Raw genomic sequence first — 24,544 nt, forward strand, 5'->3', positions numbered from 1 at the left:
AAACAAAGAAATAAGCAAGTGAGAGATTTGTAAGAAGCATGTTTTAGTTGCCAGAGGAATTTCATTTCTGGTTTTCAGCTTTGTCTGAAGGGAGGAATGATTTAATAAAATATTCAGTTGCTTTGAAGGCACTTCACTGTAACTGCAGCTGTATATCTCTCTGATAATACTGTAGTCAAGTAGGTAACATACAGTACCTTTATTTAAAGTTTTTCTTGTGTGCTCAGTATATTGAGTATTTTAAACTGATTGGCTGGGATTATTTATTTAAACTGATTGGCTGGGATTATTCCGATGGTGGTGGGTAAAACATAGTCTGATCTCAAAAGTTAAGCAGAGTCGGGTTTGGGTCTTGTCTGGGGTTAGATGACAATATAGGAGGATCAAGAGGTTTTCCCCAAGACTGGACCGTCATGAGTGGCAGGGCATGTGGAACAGTATGGGCAAGTATCTAGTCCACTGGGCCCCGTCAGTGCTTTGGAAGCATCGGAGATGGAAGGCAGCTGTATGGAGTCCCCAGCAACAAGCTGCAGAAACTGCTGAAGGGGAAAGTGAATTATTTTGAGCCTGGTGGGCCCATGGCACTTCAGGCCAACAAGAGCAGAGATGCAACATAGAGATGGACTCATGATCGAGGGGTGGACTTAGCAACGGACACTACTGCCGAGGTTATTCACGAGTGTGAACACTGCACACAGTCTCTCCTGCTCTGGAAGACTGTTACAAGAGATGGAGCCTGACATCACGGACCAGATGGACTCATCAGCTTTATAGGGGCTGGTCCATGGACTAAGATAAGAGTGCACTGAGATAAGAGTGATGGTATATTCAAAATGTGGGATCTGAGCATGATGTGAATGGCGTGGAATAAGGGGTGGATAATGTTCTGGGTTCAGCAGTAGCAGTCATTTTTCTCCTTTTTGGTAGCTGGTGCAGTGCTGTGTTTTGACTTTCGGCCTGGGAACAGAGCTGATAACAATGATGTTTTGGTTTGGCCAAGGACTTTGTGAGCCTCATGCTCTGCCAGGGAGGAGGGAAGCTGGGAGGAAGCAGAGACAGGACACCTGACCCAAACTGACCAAAGAGGTATTCCATACCACAGCACGTCATGCCCAGGATGTAACTGAAAGTTACCCGGAAGGGCTAGGGGACTGCAGGGTTGGAGGAGGTGTGGGTCAGTGCTTGGGTGGGCTGGGGCAGGGCAAGTTATTGGTCTGCTGGTGCTGAGGTGTTGTATTTTTTTCCCTTGTTATTTCCTTTATCATTACTCTTATTGGTGGTAGCAGTAGTGGTTTGTGTTATACCTTAGTTACTAAACTGTTCTTATCTCAACCCGTGGGAGTTGCATTCTTTTCGATTCTCCTCTCTGTCCCTCCGGGAGTAGGGGGAGGGTAAGAAGTGGGGGAGTGAGTGAAAAGCTGTCTGGCTGGGTTTAAACTACGACAGCTTAACTTTATATCTTTTTGAAAACACTGGCTATAGAAATGACACACTACATAATGCAAACAGGATAACATAACCATATTCAGTCATGTACCATAGGGTCAATTTTCATTGCTCATTATTAGCTCTACCACATGCTTATGCCATTTGCAAATGATGCTTGTGCATTTTGTCTCAGAATACTAAAGTGCAGCTACTCATGGGCAGAATTTAGCCTGATCCATCATATTATTTTCACACTGCCGTATAATACAAACATTAAAGTCTCTACTGCTTCAGAATTTTTACTGAGCCTGAATAGTACAGTTCTCAGTTTCAAAGCACAGTTCTAACTAGATGGGTTACTGTCGTATACGTTATCATTCCAATCATGAAAATCTGACCAAGTTTCAGTAATAAATTTAAATTGAATTTATCTATATAAGCGAGTAATTGCCCTTTTCTTGGTTAATATCCATCTTCTAGAGTTGTCATATGGGTAAATGAAGTTTAGTTAATGTTTGGTTTATTTTTTTATACTGACAAACTTTAGTATCTAACTTAATTTTAGTTATCAGAGTGTGGATTTTATGTTTACTAAAAGTTTAGATAATATTTCTCATTTTGATAATTCTTTTTCTGTTGTAGCTTAGCATTTTCTCTATTTAGCCTTTTCAAGAGAAGTTCCAATTATTTCCAATAGTATTAAACTGGAAGCTATCTAAATTACACATGTGGTATGTCAATCAACTGACCTACCAAAAAAAATGGTTTGGAAGATCAACTGATCTTCCAGAAGCATAGATTTTTATTTTGTTTTTCCTACCTAGCAGTTTATTCTGCATCTTTCTACTGTTGCTCATGGAACCCAAAGGTGCTCTAAAAAGATCACTTCTATCTGTCGCTTCCCCAACAATTTTATTCAAGATGTCTTTCTGTAAGCTATATTGTGATGAAGTCTCATGATTTTCAGTAGGCAATACCAAGAATTTTTTATTCAGGATATGTTTCCAGTTATCTTATTTCTTTCGTCTACAAAAATTGCATGCAATTGTTGATTTGTTTGCAAGCATGTTTTCTCATCTTTAGCATGAGGTGAATTTCTAGACTTGGTTGCCTCTGATGATTTGTGTTCAGTGGTTATCTTCTCTGTTCCGTTGGCTATATCCTTCAAAATGTCTTCTGCCATTTTCATACTGAACTTTTAATGCATACTGTACACTTTCTGAGAGTAAAATTCCTTGTCTTGTCAGTGCCACACCTCCACTATGGTTTTACTCTATTCAGTTTGTTAATAAGAATTATTTTCTTCCTTAAGAGATACTTTTCAAATTTTTCTCTCTAAAATCTCAATTCTTCTTGTACTTTCTACTATGTAATCTTATTTTCTAGACTGTATAGGCACTTTTTTTTTTTTTTTCCTGAAATGTGTCTTCTGGTTTCAGATTATAATGAATATTTTATGAGATTATTGTTGATCATTGTGTCTCTTCTATTACTGTCCAACACAAGGTTGATGGAAGAATCTCCATTTCTTTTTCAGTTTATCTCAAGGCCACTGCTTCAGGTTAAACAAGCAGAATGAATCTTATTAGTGAATTTTGGAAATGGAAATTTCCTTTTAGGATGTACATCAACATTTATTCTTTTATCTTTTATCTAAGTTTTTCAGATAATATTTGGGGTTATTGTTTCACATCAGTGTAGCTAACCCATAAACTTAAATGTGCATATGTAAATTATCATTTGGCTGTATTAGCAAATGGAATACTGGAACTTAATTTTGCAAATACTTTATCAACAAGTAAATGCTTAGTCTTTTTGAGAATAGAAAACTACATTTCACTCTATTAGCTGGTAGGAAGAAATAAGGTAAATGAATTAAAAAAATAAATTAAAAACTTTTTTTATTTTTATGTTTTGGCTATTGCCTAGCCAAACATTTCAAACACTTTTGCCTTCTCTTTTTCATTAGTAGCATGTTTCTGAATTAGGTTTTCTATCAGATGCCGAGATAAAGGTAATCTATTTCTGAGCTACTATTTTTTTATTTGAATAATCAGTAAATATTGCTTTTCATGCATTGGATTCCTCAGAGAAAACTGTTAAATAAATGGAAGCACAGGTGTTTAACAATACTTTTGTCTGCTTCTGGAGAAATTAAATATAGCTCATTGTCAGTTCCTAGCTCCGTTAAAAACAGTAAACATCCCAGTTAATAAAAGACAGAAAAACTACAGCCCTATGCCTTGTGTAAAAAAAAACCCCACCTTCCTGTAAATGAAGAGATTATTAAACAGTGTAATATACCATTATTAGGAAGTTCTTCCTGTACTTTTTTAACAGACTGCACTTTCCTGAAGAATTGTTGTTAGATTTTTTTTGCTGTTTGTCTGTGAAGAGATATAAGTTAAACACACAGTAAGCTATTAAATCTAAAAGGGGGATTTATTTCCTAAGGACCCTTGGGTTTATAGAGTAGCTTATCTGCAGAAGGAAGATCTATCCATTTTTACACACAGCTACACGTGAATCCCACCACTCACCTGTAGTTTCCATGGGGATTTTAAGATGAAGAATGTCTTTGATCAAGGAATCATAGAATCATAGAATAGTTAGGGTTGGTAAGGACCTTAAGGTCATCTAGTTCCAACCCACTGGGATGGGCAGGGACACCTTGCACTAAATCATGTCACCCAGGGCTCTGTCCAGCCTGGCCTCGAACACTGCCAGGGATGGAGCATTCACAACTTGCCTTGGCAACCCATTCCAGTGCCTCACCACCCTGACAGTAAAGAACTTCTTCCTTACATCTAAGCTAAACTTCCCCTGTTTAAGTTTTAACCTGTTACCCCTTGTCCTACCACTACAGTCCTTAATGAAGAGTCCCTACCCAGCATCCTTGTAGGTCCCCTTTAGATACTGAAAAGCTGCTATGAGCTGCTATGCAGCCTTCTCTTCTCCAGGCTGAACAGCCCCAACTTTCTCAGCCTGTCTTCATATGGGAGGTGCTCCAGCCCTGTTATCATCCTTGTGGCCATCCTCTGGACTTGTTCCAACAGTTCCATGTCCTTCTTATGTTGAGGACACCAGAACTGTACATAACACTCCAAGCTGAATTTTCACAAGAGCAGAGTAGAGGGGCAGGATCACCTCCCTTGGCCTGCTGATCATTCTTTTGATGCAACCCAGGATACGGTTGGCTTTCTGAGCTGCAAGTGCACAATGCTGGCTCATTTTCTCAGGAGAAATAATGAATCTTTTTACAGGGTTTTTTTTTGGCTGATATCATGGAGATGCTTCTGTGTAGGTATCAAAGATGCTATGCTTATATGGGTAGTAGATGGTTCACAGTACTTGCATTGAAAGCTTTGCCATGTGTTCTACAAGATAGTACTTTTGTATAGTAGATATAATAATGCAGTACAGATATAATGAAATAAAGGTCTCAGACAGACTAACATTGCTAATATAACAGAAGTACTTCACACACACAAATGTATATAACAAAAGGATCAAACAGCCATTCATTAATCAATATACACCCTGAATTCTAATTTAAGTGCGTTTAAACAGCCTCACCTCCAGCATGCTTTTTGCCCTTTAGATGTTCTTACAGTAACTAGAATTTGATCAAAAAATATCACTGAACTTGTATTTCTGTTGAAAATACATAATATTTTAATTCTAAATTATTTAAAACCTTAGAAGAATACTGAAGAATTGTTATGCTGTTGACATAAATTCACAAAGAAATGAATGTTTATATTATCTCAAATGTGCTGGTAAATATGTCATTTAAAAGTTTTAGTCTAAACCTGCAAGCATTTATTTCTGCAGATCCTTTGGTAAGAGTATGAACTCCTTGATGGAATATACCTGTTCTCATTATTGCAGTTGTATTACTCCTCTGTGCCCCATCAGTTAAGCACCCCTACCAAATCACAAAGGTTTTATTCTATGAGTCACTAAAAAATCTGTGATCTTGTAACCTATTGCAGAGACACTGCTGACACTGTTCTTATAGACATTTTCCTAGTATTTTTTTTTCATTTTCACTTTTGAGTGATAGCAGTGAAGGCATATTTGCACAAATAAAGAATATTACTTGATGGTTAGTTACAGAAGATGAGTCTTGTTGGTATGCTGAAAACAAAAACTCAGCATATTCTTTCAGAGATACTTTCAGAGAAAGAGAGGTATAAAGTTGTCAAATGGCTTAATCAAGGTCACTTGAGAGGAGGATTGCAAACCTACTTTAAGAAAAGTTTAAGTTATATTTCCCTTTTTCAACATATAAAGGAAATAATTTGCATCTTAATGATTAGCAACAAGACAATCAATTTCTTTTAAAATGTAAGGCATATTTTCATTTTATATCAGTATAAAGTATGAAACAATTCAGATATTTATAAGATATATGTATTTAAGCTTTCAAAAGCTTAGTGTAGAATTCTTCTATATCAAAATGCATTCTGTGAACAGAAACTTTAAATATTTAAATTAAGTAAATAAAGCCTGTACTTATTCTGTGAGGGGGAAAATTATTATCAGTGCTCTCCCTTAGACTTGTATTCTTATGCTGTTTTATAACATTGCACAGAGATATTTTTGCCTGAAAAAAAATAATTCTAAATCCTAGGAGTTGTAAGTTCTAAATGTAGCTTTACTCCAAAGGTAAACCTATAATCATAGAATGGCTTGGTTTGAAAGGGACCTTAAAGAATATCTGTTTCCCCTAGATGCAACCCCTGCTGCTACAGGCAGGGAAACCTTCCACTAGGCCAGGTTGCCCAAAGCCCCGTCCATCCGGCGCTTGAACACTTAGCGTATGTTCTTATTGATGGGTCCCATTAGAGCTACCTTTGCTCATCCGGAGCTGTCCATTGTCCTGAAACCCGTCACGACAGCTCAGCATTCCTGTGCTCCACTTCAGTGTGCCCTTATGTCCAATAGCGATTCATCAGGTTTGTAAACTTACTTCTTCAGTGAAATATATCAACTCTATGAATAGCCTAACTTTTAGTTGCTTAAAATTAGAATCAGATTCTTTCTGCCTTTAGCAACTTTGGAAATTATCTTTGTGTAGTTTAAAAATCTTGGTATTTAACTAGAAAAAGGACATCTATAACATGAAAACAAGTTATTCATTAGTAGTAGGTAAACAAATTATTTTCTGATGTTATAAGTGTTTATGCACTAATAATATTTTGAAAGTATGCAGCAAACTATAAGTGGAAAAGTTAATGTCTAAGTACAGGACGTAACTCTTCTGATCGTGTCTAAATACAAGACTTAATTATTTTTGTTTTATCAGCAAAAAATTTGTCAGCAATTCCATGGAAATGTTTACCTCAAACCAGCCTAGAAAGGTAAAATATATATTATTATTATGGAGTTTAAATAATGTTAAAGTCTACTAAAGAATTACAAGAAATGTTTGTCACCACTATTTTTACTTTGCAATTCAAGTTACCTAGGCATTCTATAAATATTTTCTTCCTTAAGCACAATGTCCAGTAATAATATCTTTTTCTTCATTCTTCCTATTTTTTTTCATACATGCAAACTAAAATAACATAAAAAATTTGCTATTGCTTTCTTTTCAGGAGGTGCCATTTCTTTTCATCAGGTATTTTGATGGTCAGGTGTCTTTACTGGGCTTAGGAGTAGTAATTTTTTCCATCCTAAGAGAATTTGGTCTCATTTGTAATCACCATTCTGATCATCAGCTTCTTGTGCACATTCACTGCTTATGGGCAGCAACAGGTATTCATTGTTCTCTTTTCATTTTGTTTCATTTAATTTCTACTAATAATGTTTCTGCCAGTCATGTATTGCTTGTTACATTGTTACAGCTGAGGAGGTTTATAAGCTAGTCAGTTGTTTATGCTGAACAGAAGTGTGCAGGTCCAGAAAGAAAACCTTACTATCATTTAAACTATTCAAGCTGAGTTCCCTGTATGACCAGCCTGAAGTTTAGACATTATTGGTAACTGAATTACCCTTTTGACTGAAGACAAAATATTGGATTTATGTTATCTGAGTTGAAAGATTGCATTTAGTTTTCAGGCTTCTGGGAAAATACCAAAGCAGCTCAAAACTTGCTTTTATCAGCAGCTAACAATCTATTTCCCTATCAGTTTTATGTCTCCTTCCTGCCTGCCTTCTCTCTTCTTCCTCCCACAATAAGCACCATGAAAATATGTGTGTTATTATTATGGGTAAGTACTTTATAAAAATATTTATTATGTAGTTTATTGGAGTTATACAGCCTAAACCCAGCAAAAATATCCTGTGTGCGCTCACACTGGTATTTTAAGAGGATTATATGTAAGGAGATATTTTGTCAGACCCTAGAATGAGTTTGTTTATTGTCAGACAAGAGCACCCAGAATGTTTTGCTTAGAAACAAACAAGCCAAAAACTATTTGGATTTTAATCAAAAAATGTATTTTCCTCATTAAAAAAAATTCACATACTCACTGTGTCTACTCTACAGAATTTGTCCATTTCATTACACCATGTGTCAATCTTAGTATACCTGTTCACTTCAAAAACTCGTGGCTAGACTGTGTAATACAGCAGAGAAGGAGGTATTGCTCAGTTCCACTACTTTTATATAATAATAAAAAAAAATACAGAAAATGTTCTTGGCTACTTTCACTGTATTCCAGACTTCAATGTCCCATCAGATTTCTAGAAAATGAAGTTAATTGTATTTGGTTGGTAGAATACCGTTAGAAACCAGTTAGTTAAAATTCTTCTCTTATGCTGAGTGAGTACATACTCCCATTTGTCAGCAGCAGCAAAGTCCAGATGTCTAGTTCCTAAGTGAGAGAAATTGTTTTTCTTGTTGCCTTTTTGTTCAGCACAAATGCAGTCATATGCTTTTTATTTCAGGAATTAAGTGATATACTGACACATTTATGACATATTGGTTGGTACACCTATTACAGTTGCTTTTACTTCCATTGCTGTGCTTTTGTCTTTGCCCATGTCCCAAAGACTGATCAGGGGAGGGTATAGCTCATTGAATGAAAAGGATTGTTTCTTCAGGTAATTCTTTAGATAGCTGTGTCCAACATCATAGTTCATCCCACGTGAGATGCAGTTGTAGAGATATATCACAGAGATGATTCCCAAAAGAGCTCCAAGGCAGGCAAAGAATCCTATTATGTTGTTCTTTTCGTAGCCTTTCACTGCCAAGTCCAGTCCTTTTGTGGTTACATTGACACATTGTTTCTTATTCTGTGAATAGATGGTGGGAATATCTATACAGATTTTGTATTCAGTTGATGGATTTAGATGTGTAAGATTATACACCTTTATGTCAGATGGTATTCGAGCACTCTGTGCAGCTCGAGAGTTTTCAGCTTTCGGAAAGGCTGTCCATCTAACACTGGATTTCAGAATTTTAGAACTTGCCTTCCATGAAACCAAAACAGAATTAGATTTTATGTCTTTTATTTTAATATTCAGAGATCCATTGCTGTCCTGAGGGAAAGAGCCATCCACTTTAATCATGACTGACTTTAGGTCTGCCCCAACTAAATTCGTTGCTATACATGTGTATAAGCCACTTTCTTTTTGTGTTACATCACTTATGTCCAGTGTTCCTTCGGAATGAATGTAGTATTTGTTAGAAATAGTATTAGGCAAAAGTTTGTGTCCTGATGGTGTTATCCAGTAGATTTCAGGTTCTGGTTCTGCTGTTGCTCTGCAGTGTAAGGAAATATGGCTGCCAGTTTTCAGATCCAAAGTAGATGGAAAACTTTCGGGAGCTATCAGTGGTAAACAGATTTCCATCATTTCCCGGAAGTGTATCTGCCTCACATTCTGGCCTTGAAATTCGGGGGGGTCTACACAAAACAGGGACTCCGGCTCCATGAAGCGAATGTTTGTTTTATTCATGTTAATCCAGCGGATGACGCAATCACATCTAATGGGATTGCTGTGTATACTAACTTCTTTAAGATTAGGCAAGGATTCTATTGTACTGCGGTAAAGGGCACTCAGTGCGTTGCTGTTAAGCATGAGAGATTCCAGCTTGGGCAGTCTGTAGAATGCATTTGGATGAATGTATGATAATCTGGGGTTATTGGTAGCTTCTATTTTCCTTAAGTCTGGCAAATTATCAACAGCAAGACCATCTATTGAAATCAGTTCAGGCATGTTATTAATTCCTAACTCTTTTAGGTGCAGCATATTGCTAAAATCTCCTCGTCTTATTCTGTTAATGGGATTCTTATTTAGATCCAGAAATTTAAGTTTTGTGGCCTTTTGAAGAGCAATGTGGGGCACTCTGACAAATCTATTGTCGTAAAAGGAGATGCTTTCTAAATTGTCAAGGCCAGCCAAAGCATTATCTGGTATTTCAGTGAGATTTATGCCTGCTAAAACTAGGCTGCGCAGATTGATAAGAGGCTTAAAATTCATATCTTCAATTCTGATTATTGGGTTTTCTCCAATCATGAGAATTTCAAGATTAGGAGTAGCTTCAAACCACTTCCTGTTGATCATTTGCAGACCATTTGAATTGAGATGAAGTCTAAGAAGATTATTGAGGCCTATGAATGCTCCTGGTGCAATCACAGAAAGCAGATTATGATTAATATAAAGCTCTTGTAAATTGTGGAGTCCAGAGAGACATTCTTCAGGGAGTTCAGTAAGTTTGTTTTCTTCAAGGTACACTGAAAGCAACTGTGGTATCTTTCTAAGATTAATACTGGTCACTGAAGATAAATTGTTCTGAGATAAATCTAGACCAGTTAAATTCACTGGGAAGTCGACTGACTGTTCAATGTTTTCAATATTATTAGTCTGTAGAAGTAGAACTTGTGTGTCAGCAGGCAGTCTGGCTGGAAAATTAAAAAGGCCTAAATCATTACAATCCACTGTTGGAGCATCCATATACACAGACCTGGGGGTGAACCACGGTCTGATCTCACATATACATGACTCTGGGCAGTCTGCTTTTTTTTCTACAGCTTGTACTAGTGCAGTGATAACTAGGCCAATTAGAAAATTAATTTTGAGTTGCATGTCCTTCATCTTAGCTCAAATGTTCAGAAAAGTAACACGTGTTAATATTCCACAGTTATGGGTTTGGAATTCAGTATGGCCTGGTCAGTTGATAAAGTGCACACTTGCATTTGTGAAATGATGATCGTGAAGGACTTTCTTCCTGAGGATAAGTGATAAATTTGTAACCAACTTGTCCAGTAGTAAGAGGCATTTTGTGGAAATGAAGGTCACTCTGTCCTTGATGACATAAAATTGATAAGCTTTCTGAAGATGAAGTATGTATAGATGGTCATAGGAGATTAAGCAATTCATTTATTTAGTAGTATTAACTTCAAATCCCATGACTGATTACTGTTTGCAGGAATGACAGGGTGACCTAAAATAGAAGAGGAAATAATTAGTGTAAGAAACTATAAAGTTATAAATTAATTTAGACATCTTTTGCTCTCTAATGTTAATTATTGCAAGTAAGAAAAGAAAATTACTGTGGTGCCTAGAGTGTTGTAGTGGTGTCCAGATAGCATAAATGAAGTTAATACAGTAATATATCTTTAGACTTGTAGCTTGTCATACATCCAGTGGAGCATTGCTCTACAGAAAGAGGAAGATCCACAAAGTATAAAGCAAAATATATCAGTGAAATTTTTCTACATATTTTATGGTCCTTTAAAATATTTTCTTTTTTCTTTTAGTTATCTCTAGAAGCAGACTGAGTTCTGTTGGCTTTGAAAATGTAAACACTGAGCAAAATCCTACAGAGCATGAATACTTAAGTTTTGAACATAGAGTAGAAAGAACATAATATATGTGTAATCAAAGGAAAAAGGAATGATGGGATTAACACGCCTTCCTAATGATTACACTGTTAGGCAAGCCTGTAAGATACTTATACAGAAATATACAAAATTGATAATCCACAGGCTTTATAATTTTCTAATTCTTTTTGAGGCTGCTGTTTAGGAAGAAAACTTTTCTTTAAAGTGATAATTAGAAAGAAATATGTACCTCGTAATAAATAGCTTGTCATCTTGGCAAATTCAGGCTAATTACTGGCTTGCTTGTTTTGGCTTCAGTAACTTCAATTGCAAGGAATAATAATAACAGAAAAGTGTCTTTAGAGTAAGAAGGAAAAAAATTACACTAGCAATTGTTTCTTTGGTCTGTAGCTCTGCAAGAATCTGAAATTTGCTATGAAGTTTCAGCTTTTCTTCATGTACTAAATTATAGTAACAACTTGAAGCCTTAGCATCTTGAAGCATTAAATGTATCCTCTCCAGATTTTTGTTATATACTTGCTTGTTATGGAGAAAAAAATATTCTACCTTCAGTGTATATTTTGTTCCAAGCCATATAATCCAAACCCTTCATATATTAAGTAGTACACATTAACTGGTTACTTTACTTCAGAACATACACTTCACACTATTGTCCAGAAGACTTCATATGATACACATTTATGCCCTTTCTCCTTTTGCCCCTAGTGTCAAAATTCAGAGTGACATTGTTCACAGACTGTAAGATCAAGGCTTCATTGACATTAATAAGTAACTTCTGAGATGTTTCTGGTACAGATAAAATTGCTAAAGTCAAGTGTCAAGGCTATGGATTTTAGGTTTCCTTTTCAGGCCGAAGGATTGGGCATATTGACTACATAGGCATTCCGTATCAGCTTAGGGGAAAGGTGCTGGAGCATATGGAGTGACATTAGGCCAGTTTGAAATACATTTGTCAAGTCTTTGAGGCTGCTGTTTGTGTTATGTACATTTAAGGACATTTAATATTGTATTTTAACTTGTAAGTGTATATTGTATTTTAACTTGTAAGTGTATTAATAAAGTGAACAGACAATGTGTGAGATAAACATACAGAAAACATTCTGCTGTTTTAAGGATTAATAATATGTTTTTATGCAAATGGCCTGCTGAAATGCAAAGACATACTGACTGAAATAGTGAAAATGTAATCTCTTCCTTTGTTCTGAGAAATTAGATGAACTTGAGGCTTGAAGAAAAAGAAGGGTTTGCCTTGTACAGTTAATGCCTATAACTTGTTCTTAATTTTGCCTCCAGGAGACAAGGTAATACACCTATATGGAGTACTGTCCTATTTACTAAAGATCTCAATGGAATTTATTCTGTGTCAAATGCACAGATGTAATTTACCATGTAGGGAGAAAAGAAGATGGCAGTGAAGGGAATTTGTTGAGTCATGTTTTTGATGCACTTGCTAAAGCACAAGTCCCATTGACTTTTGGAATTTTAGTTGGATTTTGTATTCAAATTTATCTGTAAGCATCGTAAATACAAAATGTGAGTTTATAGTAATTGAAAGCTGATCAGAAATCTTACCTGAATAGTAAATTAATTGAGATTATGCAGACTGCTCCTGCAGATACCTGATCTCAGCATTCTGATCCCACTATGATTCTCAGGGACTTCTGCTCAGTAGAGGTACCAGGAAAGTATTCTGGGGAAGCATAGCTACATAGCTGACCTGGTTTTCTGCTACGCCTTGACATTTGCTATTGGCCACTGAAAGACAGGAAGTGGACCAAAATGAACCTTTCATGTGTGTCCCAGGCATTCGAGAGGCTGTAACAGTTGAAGTATGTAAACTACTGCATTTTCATGTACACATAGCCAACATGCTCCTGGAATTGAGTTTATACTCCTTCTGACTTTATACTGCAGCTTCTATGGGATTCACAAGCCAAAACCAAGGGCACACATGGATATTTTCATGTTATATATATATATATATTGGAGTGGGCTTTCTGGCAAAACATTTTTGTATATAATAGTAATATTGTGTGACTCTGATATACAGTGTTGACAAAAAAAGTAAGGAAACATGGACTGTTGATGTTAAGTTTTCTGGTCGCATTTGAAGAGATCAAAAATCAGAATCAAGTTATGCAGTATGACTTTACATACGCCAACTTGTTGATTGCATGTGTATCTGTGTGAATGTAATTAATGTCTTACCTAGAGATATGTACATACTATTTCTGAGAAGTGAGCTGCAGCTTACTGTAATAAAATAAACCTCATGTAAATTGATATCTTGCAATTAATGCTATGAACTGTAATTGAAGTTCTATTTCTTTAAGAGCATAGTGTCACAAAGATAAATGTTTGTATTGGAGAATAAGCATTTAACTTTGTGATACTTTGAACTTTAAAAATACACTGATTCCTTTTCTTCATTAATGTACTGATAGTAGTAAATCTATAATGATAGCCCTAAATAAAGATCAAAATTATATACTACTACTAACAGTGATTTTCAGACTTTTTATTAATGGGTTTCAGTGCTTTTAAAGCTAAGTGTTTAATAACATCTGGAGTTTTAGTGAAATTTTGCATTTCAAATGCCTGCTTTTAAAGGTAGTAGAAAGGCAAAGAGAACTGAAAGTTATTTGTCCTGTTCCTTTCAGTAGTATTTGAAGTATCTGAGATTTACATATACAGAGGTTTCTGTGCAGAGGTAGATAATGTTTAAAAAAAAATAAAATCAAATAATGCAATTACGTCAGCATCACCTGGTAAGCAAAAATATTGGTTTTATTTTACCGCTTTTGTTAGTAGGTTTTAATGATATCTCAGGAGTTTTGATGCAATGCAAGTGATTCTTGTAGGTACAAAACTTGTACCTTTTACCTACTAATAGAAAACCTTGTAGAGATGAGGCTCAGATGAAAATTATCCCCAGTAAGTTGAGCTGCAGTAAAAGTGTTTCCACATAAGCAGCAGCAGGAGCTGTGCATTGCAGTTTTGGACTCTGATGAAATTCTTTCCCCTGCTACATTTATAAATCTTCTGTGCACTCTGATTGTACATGTAGTTCCTCATCTAGATAAAATGATATGGTTTTCTTCCTAATGTATCAATTAAACAGTCTGCATCTAAAAAGCTAGTGATGCTATTCAGTATTTTTATTATTGTTTTCCTTACTAGAACTTCTGTCCTAAAACTGTTTAAATCTTCATGGACAGATGACTTAATTTCTTCTGGAAGTCCATCCCTATTGCAGTCCATGCTTACTGTCTTATTAAATACGGCATGCTTCTTGCTTTTAAGGTATTATCTCATGCTTTTAGAAAAATGCAACCTGATATGTGTGACTTTTTGCAGCCTAATTATCTCTTGTGTAGACAATGATTGCTATGTCTTAATTAGGTTTGTTTCATTCACTGCTATTGACAGCTGGAGCCTTAGTTTACAAGAGGGTATCACCATTATTTGAGCTGGAAAAGACATTCAGAGAGTGAATAAACTGAGCAATGTTTCTCATCACTGGAGCAACAGACAGTTAAGAACAAAGTCAGAGTGGGCAGAAAGGAAAAGAAACACGTCAGGTTTTGGCAATCTTTCTTTTCCACTTCAGCAGTTAGAGAGACAGTGATAAAAACTAAAAATGCAGCAGCTACATTGCAATGTGCCCTGCTGGCAATAAGGCAAACAGTTCACTTCACAAGGACCAATTTAGAGGTGGCAAGCATTTTGAAAACACAGCTGTTCATACAAAGGTACCTTTCAAACATATCAATTGAAAAAGCCACTTCTCACTTCTTGTCATTATAACCACTTCAAGCAGTTCTGTGGACAGAGATCAGGAAATGTCACTAACCAAAAATTGGGTGCAACACATTTCATATCTCGCTTGATTGTAGTACAGCACTTATATTTTTGGAGAGTTTTTTTAAGTGTTATGTATATATACAGACTTAAATTTCAACATGTAACAATTTTTCCTTGTTTGCTCTGTTATCAAAATTTTCAAAATAAAAATGCTTCCTTGGGGAATTTTCTAATACAGCACAGCTGACAAAAGGATGTAGCAACTTACAAATTTGTCATATTCAAGAATTGGCACAAAAATCTGTTTGATTCCCCCCCTTAAAAATGTAAGTGGGATGTTTTTGTTGAAATATGTACAGGAAGTTTGACTAAGGAGGACTACAAGTCTAAGTTAAAGCATAAAAAGATAACATGATGGATTTGCATAACAGAATCAGTCTTGAAATAAAGCATTTCTAGAAGTAAGCTCTACTAGCTTGTCCAATATGGTTGCTGGAAATTATATATGCTATGTAAAAACTGAAATAATTTTTGCCAGCATATGTACTCTCACTTTCATTCCACTGTCTGGATCAAAGAGTTTCATGCAGAATCCTGTTTCTCTTTACAAATACAGATTAACAGTTCACTGTATTAAACTCCCAATGTTTTAGATGCTTGCATATAGCCATTGTAGTTTCACATTAAAACATGAATGAGGATTTTTGGAAATTAGTGTGGTTTTGATAATCTGTTCTGAGGTGTTCAACTTGGGTAGCTGACATTATCAGGTGACATTTGGATTTTGAAAGGCCTCAAAAGTGAGTATCTAAAGTATCTGAACATGTCTGAAAAACTTGACTATGGCTTCCTGTTGGGATATTGACTAATTTTGGCCGTCTACTTTTTTGTTATTGATTAAGTTTTAGAACTTCAGCTTGACCCTGAATAGCATTACATGCAAGATGTAAAGGAAATGGGAAGTGGGAAAGCTATTTGTATATCTGGAGGAGAGAAGGCTGCTTGGAGACCTTATAGCAGCCTTCCAGTATCTGAAGGGGGGCATACAAGGGTGCTGTAGAGGTTACCCTTCATCAGGGACTGTAGTGATAGGACAAGGGACAATTGCTTCAAACTTAAACAGGGGTGATTTAGGTTTGCTATAAGGAAGAAATTATTTAATGCTAGAGCGGTAAGGCACTTGAAGGAAGGTTAGGCTACTCAAGGAAGTTGTGAATGCTCCATCCCTGGAAGTATTCAAGGCCAGGTTGGAAAGAGCCTTGGAAAACATGGTCTAGTGTAAGACGTTGGAACTAGATGTTCTTAAGGTCCTGTCCAGCCCAAACTATTCTAGGATTCTATGATTTAACCCTGAATGCAATTTTCAGTGTCTAAATAATTATTTCAGCATAAGTGTTTATTTTGTGAACTTGATATACATCTTTTAATATATTTTTTCTTGCAATAAGCTTGCCTAGGGGAAAGCCAAAAGCTTAAAATGTTTAATATGAATGTGAAATAGGACAAATTCTCACACTTTACAAGATTAGAATGACAAGATTTTATGCATCATTAAATGTTTTTTATATCCATGGACATGTGCTTTGAGGTTATTTTAATCTAGAAATATAGATTCAGCTAGATTTACGTGAGATTTACCCTTTCACTAATTGAGTCTGGCCTACTATCCTTGTGCTCATTTACTGTATCTTAATGCAATTTAACAGATATTAGGGGAATTATCAGCATGTAGAATTCATTAAGAATTTACCGTATTTCTATTTCTTTTCTCAAAAATTACATTATAGTATTTTGGAAAATATTGCAATGTAATAAATCATAAAGCTTCAGAAATGTAGTATTTATAATAGATGCAGTGAAAACAAAGAAGTAAAATGGAAGCCAAAGGAGTATTTACATATGGTATGTGATGATTTATTACATACACTATTTTAGAATAACTTTTCAATGGACTCAAATGGACATTTGGTAAAACCTCCTTTTAAAAAAATGGAAAAGATAATGCATTTGTTTCCTAACCTGTTTTAAACTGGATAACCATGACTGACCATGGAAGGGCAGGTAACTATGGGAACACCTGCATGCGAAGTAAGGTGTTTATCAATCGTCATTACAGTGCTCAATAGAAATAGTATATCATTTTGTTGCTATTATTAATTTGGTGGCAGCAGCAGCATTGTGCATTGAAGCCAGAGGGTAGATAAGGAACACGTTGTCTTGTGTGCTAACTTTCTTCAGAACAAAACTTTGAGCTTTACTCTGTGGAGCTTAAAATTTACATACAAGTAGAGGGACAACTGATGATTCAGGCAGGGTAAATGAAAAATAGAAGTCACAATCTCCAAATATCCTTGGGTTTATTTTTTAACTCTAACCATAGTCTAGTAGTTTTCTATCATGACCCAGTCTTGCCTTTCCAGGCTTCCATTTTAAATCTTATGTCTGTAAACCTCTCTCATGTGACTTTAACTTTTAATCACACACTCCCTAACCATTGAATACATCTGACCTTTTCATAAATGTCATAGCAAAAGAAGATGAGAAGATGTTTGATGATACTTGGTAAAGGAATTATTTCAGTAACTACAGTTCCCTATTTTATTTTTTGGTTTTTAGTCCTAATATGAAGGGCACAAAATAATTTTTAGGTATTATTTTTGAGTGAGGTGTTTCAAAAGCATGTTTATACGACAAAAGGCTGAATTTCAATGGAGGCTGCACATTTTTTTACTGTTTGTGTTGTAGTCTGTCATTTATGTTCTGACTTATAGTATAGCATTCCGAATCTTGAAATATTTTTAATGTGTGGCAGTTAGACTATATCTCATAATTTTATATACTTGAATTAATTGTAAAAAAATTTGGAAAATAATCTGAACTGATTTCTTATTCCTTCTTCTTAAATGAGATATTGAATATATAGTCCTGATATTATTAATCTAAAAATTTAGCTCATTGCTAGTATTACTTGTTCTGACTTTTTCATAAATAATAACTCCACATATATATTTTCTGGTCATCAGAGAAAAATATCAAGGATTAAATGTTGAAAATAACCTTTCAAAGTACTTAGATCGTTGACATCCTTGTTATAGTTCTTAGCCTTAGAAGGATTTCACTGTGTGATGTATTTATGGTTGCCATTATCAAGCAATTATGGCAAAAAAAAAAATTGCTGTAACTTGGGAAAGTAATGTGTTAGTTTAATTTAGATTTATTCGTACATGTTCAACTTCTTTTTGACAGTTGTCATGTTGGTAGTGGAGAAGCACATATTGGCAGTTACCTAGGCACATAGTTGGCAAGAGAGCAGTCACGTTCTGGATGTGGGTGCATGTACCCAGTTACCAGATGCTTCAAGCAGATGGTCAAAACTAAAGATGAGTGAGACCAGTTTTGGCATAGTATTTTAGAAAGCTACCATACCAATTCTGGGGTTGTAAGTACATTTGACTAGTAAAAAAAGCCTAGCCAAAATCCAGCAGAGCAATTGGCAAAATCTGAATTTTGTGATTTTATTTTATTTTTTCCTTTGTCGCTGATAAATGTAAATATTAAACAAGCCTAAAACACAGTAATAGTTCTGTTCAGGTAGTTGTAATAAAGACAGAGATAGTGGCTGTAGTTGGCACATACTATTTTCCTGGGAATTTAAAAATATATACTTTTCTGATTTATGATGGGAAAATGGTCACTGTAATAAAATTAGCTAATGATAAACATCATAATCTTAGGAGTCAGAATTTCTAGTCTGTATTTTTTCAGCAGCAAAGTTATAGGCTTGGAAGACCTAAATTTAAATTGTCAGTCTTTAATGGCAAACTCCTAGTGGTTAGTGAATTCACCTTTTAGTTTTTGGTATAGTTGTGATTTGTTTTGGGAAACGCTCACATCAAGGTAAATACTGTTATACAATTAAAAAAAAGTAATTTCCAGTGTCCACTGTACTGATTATGAACTATAATAATCTAAAGATATGAAATGGCGTAATGAATGAAGTTATATCAGGAACTTCCTGCTACAATCCCAGACAGTGCTTGATGTATACTTTTATTACGTGGAATGTGGCTTATGATCCACGAAGGAGAAAAGTATTCTCATCATAATAGTAAGCAGAAATTCCTTGCTAAAAAACCCCAAAATAATTGATTTTTGAGCTTCCAGGAGTGGATGTTTTTTGTGTCATGAGTTTTCCTACCAAATTGAGCTTTAACATAATAATTGTGAATATATTGGGTGATTACTTTCATTCTCAGCCACCTGGAGAACTAGGTTCATGATGCATTGTTCAAAAGATATGGATAATTTTTTTTTTTAATCTTGCTGAGGCAATGTAGGGAAATTGATTGATGAAAAAAACAATTTCAGGATGCAAAACCCGACAATGTGTAAACCAGAATATTAATTTAAAGATTCAGAAAGAAAAGTTCTGTTTTCTGCTGTGTTTTATGTCAGTTGGAGTGATTTGCGCATGCTCATAAATTACCAGCTCATAGAAATAATTAATTTCTGATTGTAGGAAGTGTTTTGGTTTGTATTTGGTATTAATTACAGTTTCTGCTCAGCTAAGCATCTCATTAATAACATTACATGTTGGGGAGTTTTATATGATTTGCAAATATTATTTTATTTTTAGACCCCAAATTACTGGGTTTTTTTGTACTTTTATGTACCCATTGGTCAGCTGTAATCCACACTGTAGGATTATCTTAGTTCATTTCTTATTTCCAAGAAGTGACTACATTAAAATGCTGATTTTATTTTCTCTTTATGATTTGCTTTTTTAAAATAAGATCAGAAGAAAGAGCATAAATACAAGATAAATAAATAGCAACACTTACAGTTAAGTACAGTATCCCTTCTACTATAATCATATAGTTCCTGGAACAGTAACTGAATTCTCTTTCAAGTGTTTTTCTTCTCCTTCGAAAATTGCAAATTTATTTAAACCATTGCACCTCTCCAGCATGTATAGATTCATAGCCAGCTTCCTCACTCCTTTTTTCCACTGTACAATCCTTCAAGCGTTTCCTATTATTTTAGAAGTATTTTTTTTATTTCCTTGTCTAAAGTGAAAAATCACTCAATCCCTTAGATGATTTGACTCATTAGCATGTCACTGAACAGGATTATTTCAATTATGAAACTTACATGATATAGCCGCATCTTGATTTTGTACTTCTTTCTCTAGCATCTATCATCATTTTACATCACCTTTCAGCATTTTGGATTGCAAATCTGACAGCAGTGTTAAAATTAACGTTCTGATCTTCCAAAGAATTTTGACCAGTATTCACTGTTCAAGTATTTATGTCAATCAACCAGCTTGTGATCACTGTACTCAAAGCTTGCACTAGATTTGCCTTGACAAACATAATTTCTCTTTCATTTTTGGGGGGGATCCCTACATATGATTCAAAGACTACGGATGGACATGTGCTGTGGGTACACATGTGAAGATGTGTAAGAACACTCCTCAAATTACATGCACCTTGCTATAGGAAAATGGCTCTTCAAACTGAACGAAAGGTAAGTTAGAATTAAGATGTTGAAAGATCCTATTACTGGTGATTATGGAATGGTAGGATGAACAGTTTGGTTCATCACTGGTGTTGAAGTGGGATAGAGGAAACATTTCAAATTGTCCTTCCAGTTTGTCCTTCCAAAGATGGATTAGCCATAATTGTAATAGTGATAATGCTGAGTCAAAGCAACCTGCTTTTTTATTAGAAGAAGGTGCTCATTTTGAAGTCTGACTTCAGCCTTTCTGCTTTCAGACAATGGCATGGTTTTCTTTTCCAGCAGTAAAACAACACGAATAAGTAAAGAAAGACAGATATTTCAATAGTGTGACATTTCAGTATTTTGAAATGACAAATTATGCTTTCAGGGTCTAATAGTAATTTCTGTTTCAAAGTTGGAAGGCATCAGAAGGAACATCAGAAGTAAAGAGAAAGTGGCACTAGAATGCCTGTGAAACAGCAAATGTGAACCTAACTTACGCCAAAATCCTTTAATTTATCAGTTACAGGTAAAAACTCATGATATGCTGTATATGGTTCTGGTCACACTCAGGTTCAGTAACATTAATTGGAATTAAGGCAGAATCAGCATGAGAACTAATGGAAAATGCATACTGATATACTAGGATGTATGGAAAATAACTAGGAGTGTATGTAGTAAAAGGTAACATGCAAAAAATGAAAGAGCAACACTTTGTATCCTATGTAAACGCTTGTGAAGCATTTGAAGAAAATATGATTTCTGCATACGTACCATAAGTTCTAGAGTACATCACATAATGTCATAGAAGGAAGTAAGTAAAAACAGAAAGAGAGAATGTTGGTGGGAGTTCTGGGGGGGTTTATTTCTTTGCTGCTTTGGGTTTTTTTTTGTTTCATTTTTCTTTTTTTTTTTCCTTGCAGTACTGTGTAAGAGGTAGTACAGATACTTTGAAGGCAAATAGCCAATTCACTTGACAGAGTTTGCTGAGGCAATACACAAGCCAGTAACAATAAAAATGCATTGAGAATTAATTTGGTTAACCACAAATTAAACAGGTGAATGAGAATAATTAAGCTTTGGCGTGTGGCTTTTTCTGCCAGTCCTTATAAATGTGAACTGAATGTACAGTTTAAGTTCCCTCACAGTACAATTATCCTTCCTTCAGGCAATAGTTGTCACCTTGTTCAATATTATAATGATGGAAATTATAAACCACCTGTCTGTCTCCTTGCAGATGACTGTGTCCTCTTTTAATGAGCATGGAAATGTCACCTTAAATTGCTTTAACATACCTAATACAAATAAAAAAAACTCCAAAGCATGGAATGCTTTTGATCTTGAAAATCCATGCCAGTTGTTCCATTTGTGTTAGTATGCTTTAAACTGTCCTTATCATCCTATTTTGAAAGTGAATTCAGATTGCCCTTTAATCAGAACAGAGTGTAGATCAGTGTGAGCATTCTAACTCCTATATTTTCAAACACTGACCTATCAGCTTCAGTTTCCACTACTGGTTGTGGAGAACCGTTATGATGTATTTCTGAATTTCCAAACCTGAATCTCCACTGCCATCTCATAAATTTCAGTTGGTTAAAGGCTGAGATGGTACTGGAATTAAATAAATAGGCAAAGCAACACATTGGAATGGCTGGGAACTTGAAAAGTCCTGAAAACATTTCCCTGAAGGTGATAGAATCCTCTTTTCTGACTCCTATTATTCATGAGAGATAATGTGAGCCACATCCAGGGAACATGAAGTAGCATTTGAAAGTTATGGAAGTAATGAATAAGACTTATAGCAGTTATGAGGTGAAATGCCTTGTTTGGCAGTCCTTCAGGTGCAAGCTTTTAGGATGGATCAAGCAGTAGGGAAGACAGCCTAAAAGCCATAAAAATGCTTGGCTTCAAAATCAGGTTTTAGCTTCATTATATTTCCCATGTTGCTGTTAAGTATTAGAATTGAATGATAAATGATAAGTTACAAATAATTTTGCTATTTAGTTGCTGTTTTCTTAAAAATAATTGTTCTTCAAGGGTGAACCTTTAAAACATTTTGAACAATTTTAGTTAGTGAATAAAAACCTATCTTGAAACAAAATATTGAGGAATTATTGAGATGGGTTCTCTTTACAATGAGGATGTCTAAATCTCTTTTAATGTCCTTGTGGTTTATAGAGTCATATAGTCACAGTAAACTGATACTAGTCTAATATTTTAATGAAAATGGAGAATCTACTGCAGGTGGAGACATAGACATTTAGTTACAAATACCTAGCTTTACCTTGAAAGAAATAAAAATGGAAGACTGCAATTACATATTGATGAAGATAAAGCAAAGCTTGATATTCCTTTGAAAATTATCATTTAGTGATCTGTGCTGGTCAAAAAAGATTTTGCTGCAGATTGAGCAGGTTGTTATTTGTAGCTTGGTTTATTACTAAACCCTGTTTGGTCAAGGAAATTCCTGCTTTGAAATGGATCGTTTCTTTGTTGAGAATTAACAGATATTTGACTGTATCTGCAGCAGGTTGTGGATCCTTTTCCTTATCATGGCTGTCCAGGATGATGACCCAGTAAAAAAGATGGTGTCATGGATACTTTGGCTATAGACAATACTAACTTGTTTTCAGATCAAAGTGTTAACTATTAACTGATAAGCACTCATAGTTGTTTTTTGCATAGGCTGAATATTCTCATTTTAATACCTGCCAAACTGATAACCTAGGAAAAGTTAATGTGAAGGATTCTTGATGGTTTTCATTTGTTCGTCTTTCTGGTCTCCCAAGTTATTTTCAGAGTTTAAATTCTTTCAGGAATTGCTGTAGGATCTATCCTGTGTTGCAGACAAGTAAGAATTTCATTCTGTTAAAGCGGAGAGGCTCCTGTTGATGCTCCCAAGTACTTCTTCCCTATATATGGACTCAGTTTTTAGATCTATTAAGGAGAGGGTGGCAACATTTCTCTCCTCTGAAGTAGTTATAAAATGCAAAAGAACATTACAACCCGCTAAACATTTTTGGTGAATAGAAAGGGTTTTTTATTTATTTTACTTTACTGTATAGGTTATACACAAACATGATTCTTGAAATCTAATGAAAAGATAAATCTGCACATTCTACTGAAAAAAAACCCTTTCTGCTTCATTTGCTTAATTGTGAAATAGCAAAATTTTCTAGCTGTTTTTAAGGTTTGACATGATTATCTGTCATTAGTTTGGTAATTAGTTTATGCAGATTTTTTTGGATCAGGCTCATTCCTATCTTTCTGCTTCTGAATCTATCACATTTTTTATTATGAAAGTCACTCTCAAAGAATTTTCCACCATGGTTTTAATTGCTTTCTCTTTTAAAAAATAACAATAGCAAAGAAGCATGAAACAGAATTTGTTTCACTGGAAAAAAATCTTTAATTTCAGAGGCTACATGGAGTAATTTGATAGTTTGATGTTTAGAAGGTTTCCATTCTGCTTGTTACAGAAAGAATTTTGCAGGATTAGGTGGATTTTACAAACAGGTACCAGACAAATAGAGGTAATTATTTGGCTCTATCAGGCTCCATACTTCTAAAGCAACAGTTGCAGTACAGTCTTTATTAAATATAATTTTTATGTTAAAAATTATTACCATCATCTTTCAGTGACTTTTGTCTGATGTGACAGTGTTAATGGAGACACTGACACTTGCTGCAATACCACATTGGTTCTTCATAAAACAGACATTGTCAATATAGTTAAAAATGAAGTTGCAAAGATTTGCTGTAGGAAAGGAGGGTACAGATAGAGTATTCTGCAGTTTGAGCATGTCAAAATCCAGCTGAGGATAATTGTGGTCTCATTTAATTTTGCAACTGGAAAATACCTGGAATATTTCTTGATTGGAAATCAGCTTAAGGTAGCTCCATCCATATCTCCTAGCCTTGCACGTTTGGTCTGCTAGAGGCAGACAGGAAAGAGAAAAGTTTGGAGTTTTATCTTTTTTTGGGGGAGTACTGTTCATATTTTGTTATACTCT

General features: G+C 35.1%; 1 protein-coding gene across 3 annotated transcripts in view; it reads right to left on the minus strand.

Moving 5' to 3' along the window:
* Window positions 1–6,969: 6,969 nt before the first annotated feature.
* LRRN3 (leucine rich repeat neuronal 3) overlaps window positions 6,970–24,544 on the minus strand; it is a 35,373-nt gene continuing 17,798 nt past the window's right edge. Inside the window, exons 2-3 of one of the 3 annotated variants that reach the window (XM_061373100.1) lie at window positions 12,798–12,980; window positions 6,970–10,825 (exon numbers count right to left, since the gene is read on the minus strand). In XM_061373100.1, coding sequence (XP_061229084.1) covers window positions 8,350–10,476 — 2,127 coding nt within the window. In that variant the 5' untranslated portion in view covers window positions 10,477–10,825; window positions 12,798–12,980 and the 3' untranslated portion in view covers window positions 6,970–8,349. Of the gene's footprint in view, window positions 10,826–11,454; window positions 12,064–12,797; window positions 12,981–24,544 lie in introns of those variants that run through there. The other 2 variants (XM_061373101.1, XM_061373102.1) reach the window with 2 other exon arrangements.

Source organism: Neopsephotus bourkii, unplaced genomic scaffold, assembly GCF_033783945.1.
Source record: "Neopsephotus bourkii isolate Nb327-2 ecotype Australia unplaced genomic scaffold, CSIRO-AGI_Nbou_v1 NB_1624, whole genome shotgun sequence".
Lineage (NCBI taxonomy): Eukaryota > Metazoa > Chordata > Aves > Psittaciformes > Psittacidae > Neopsephotus > Neopsephotus bourkii.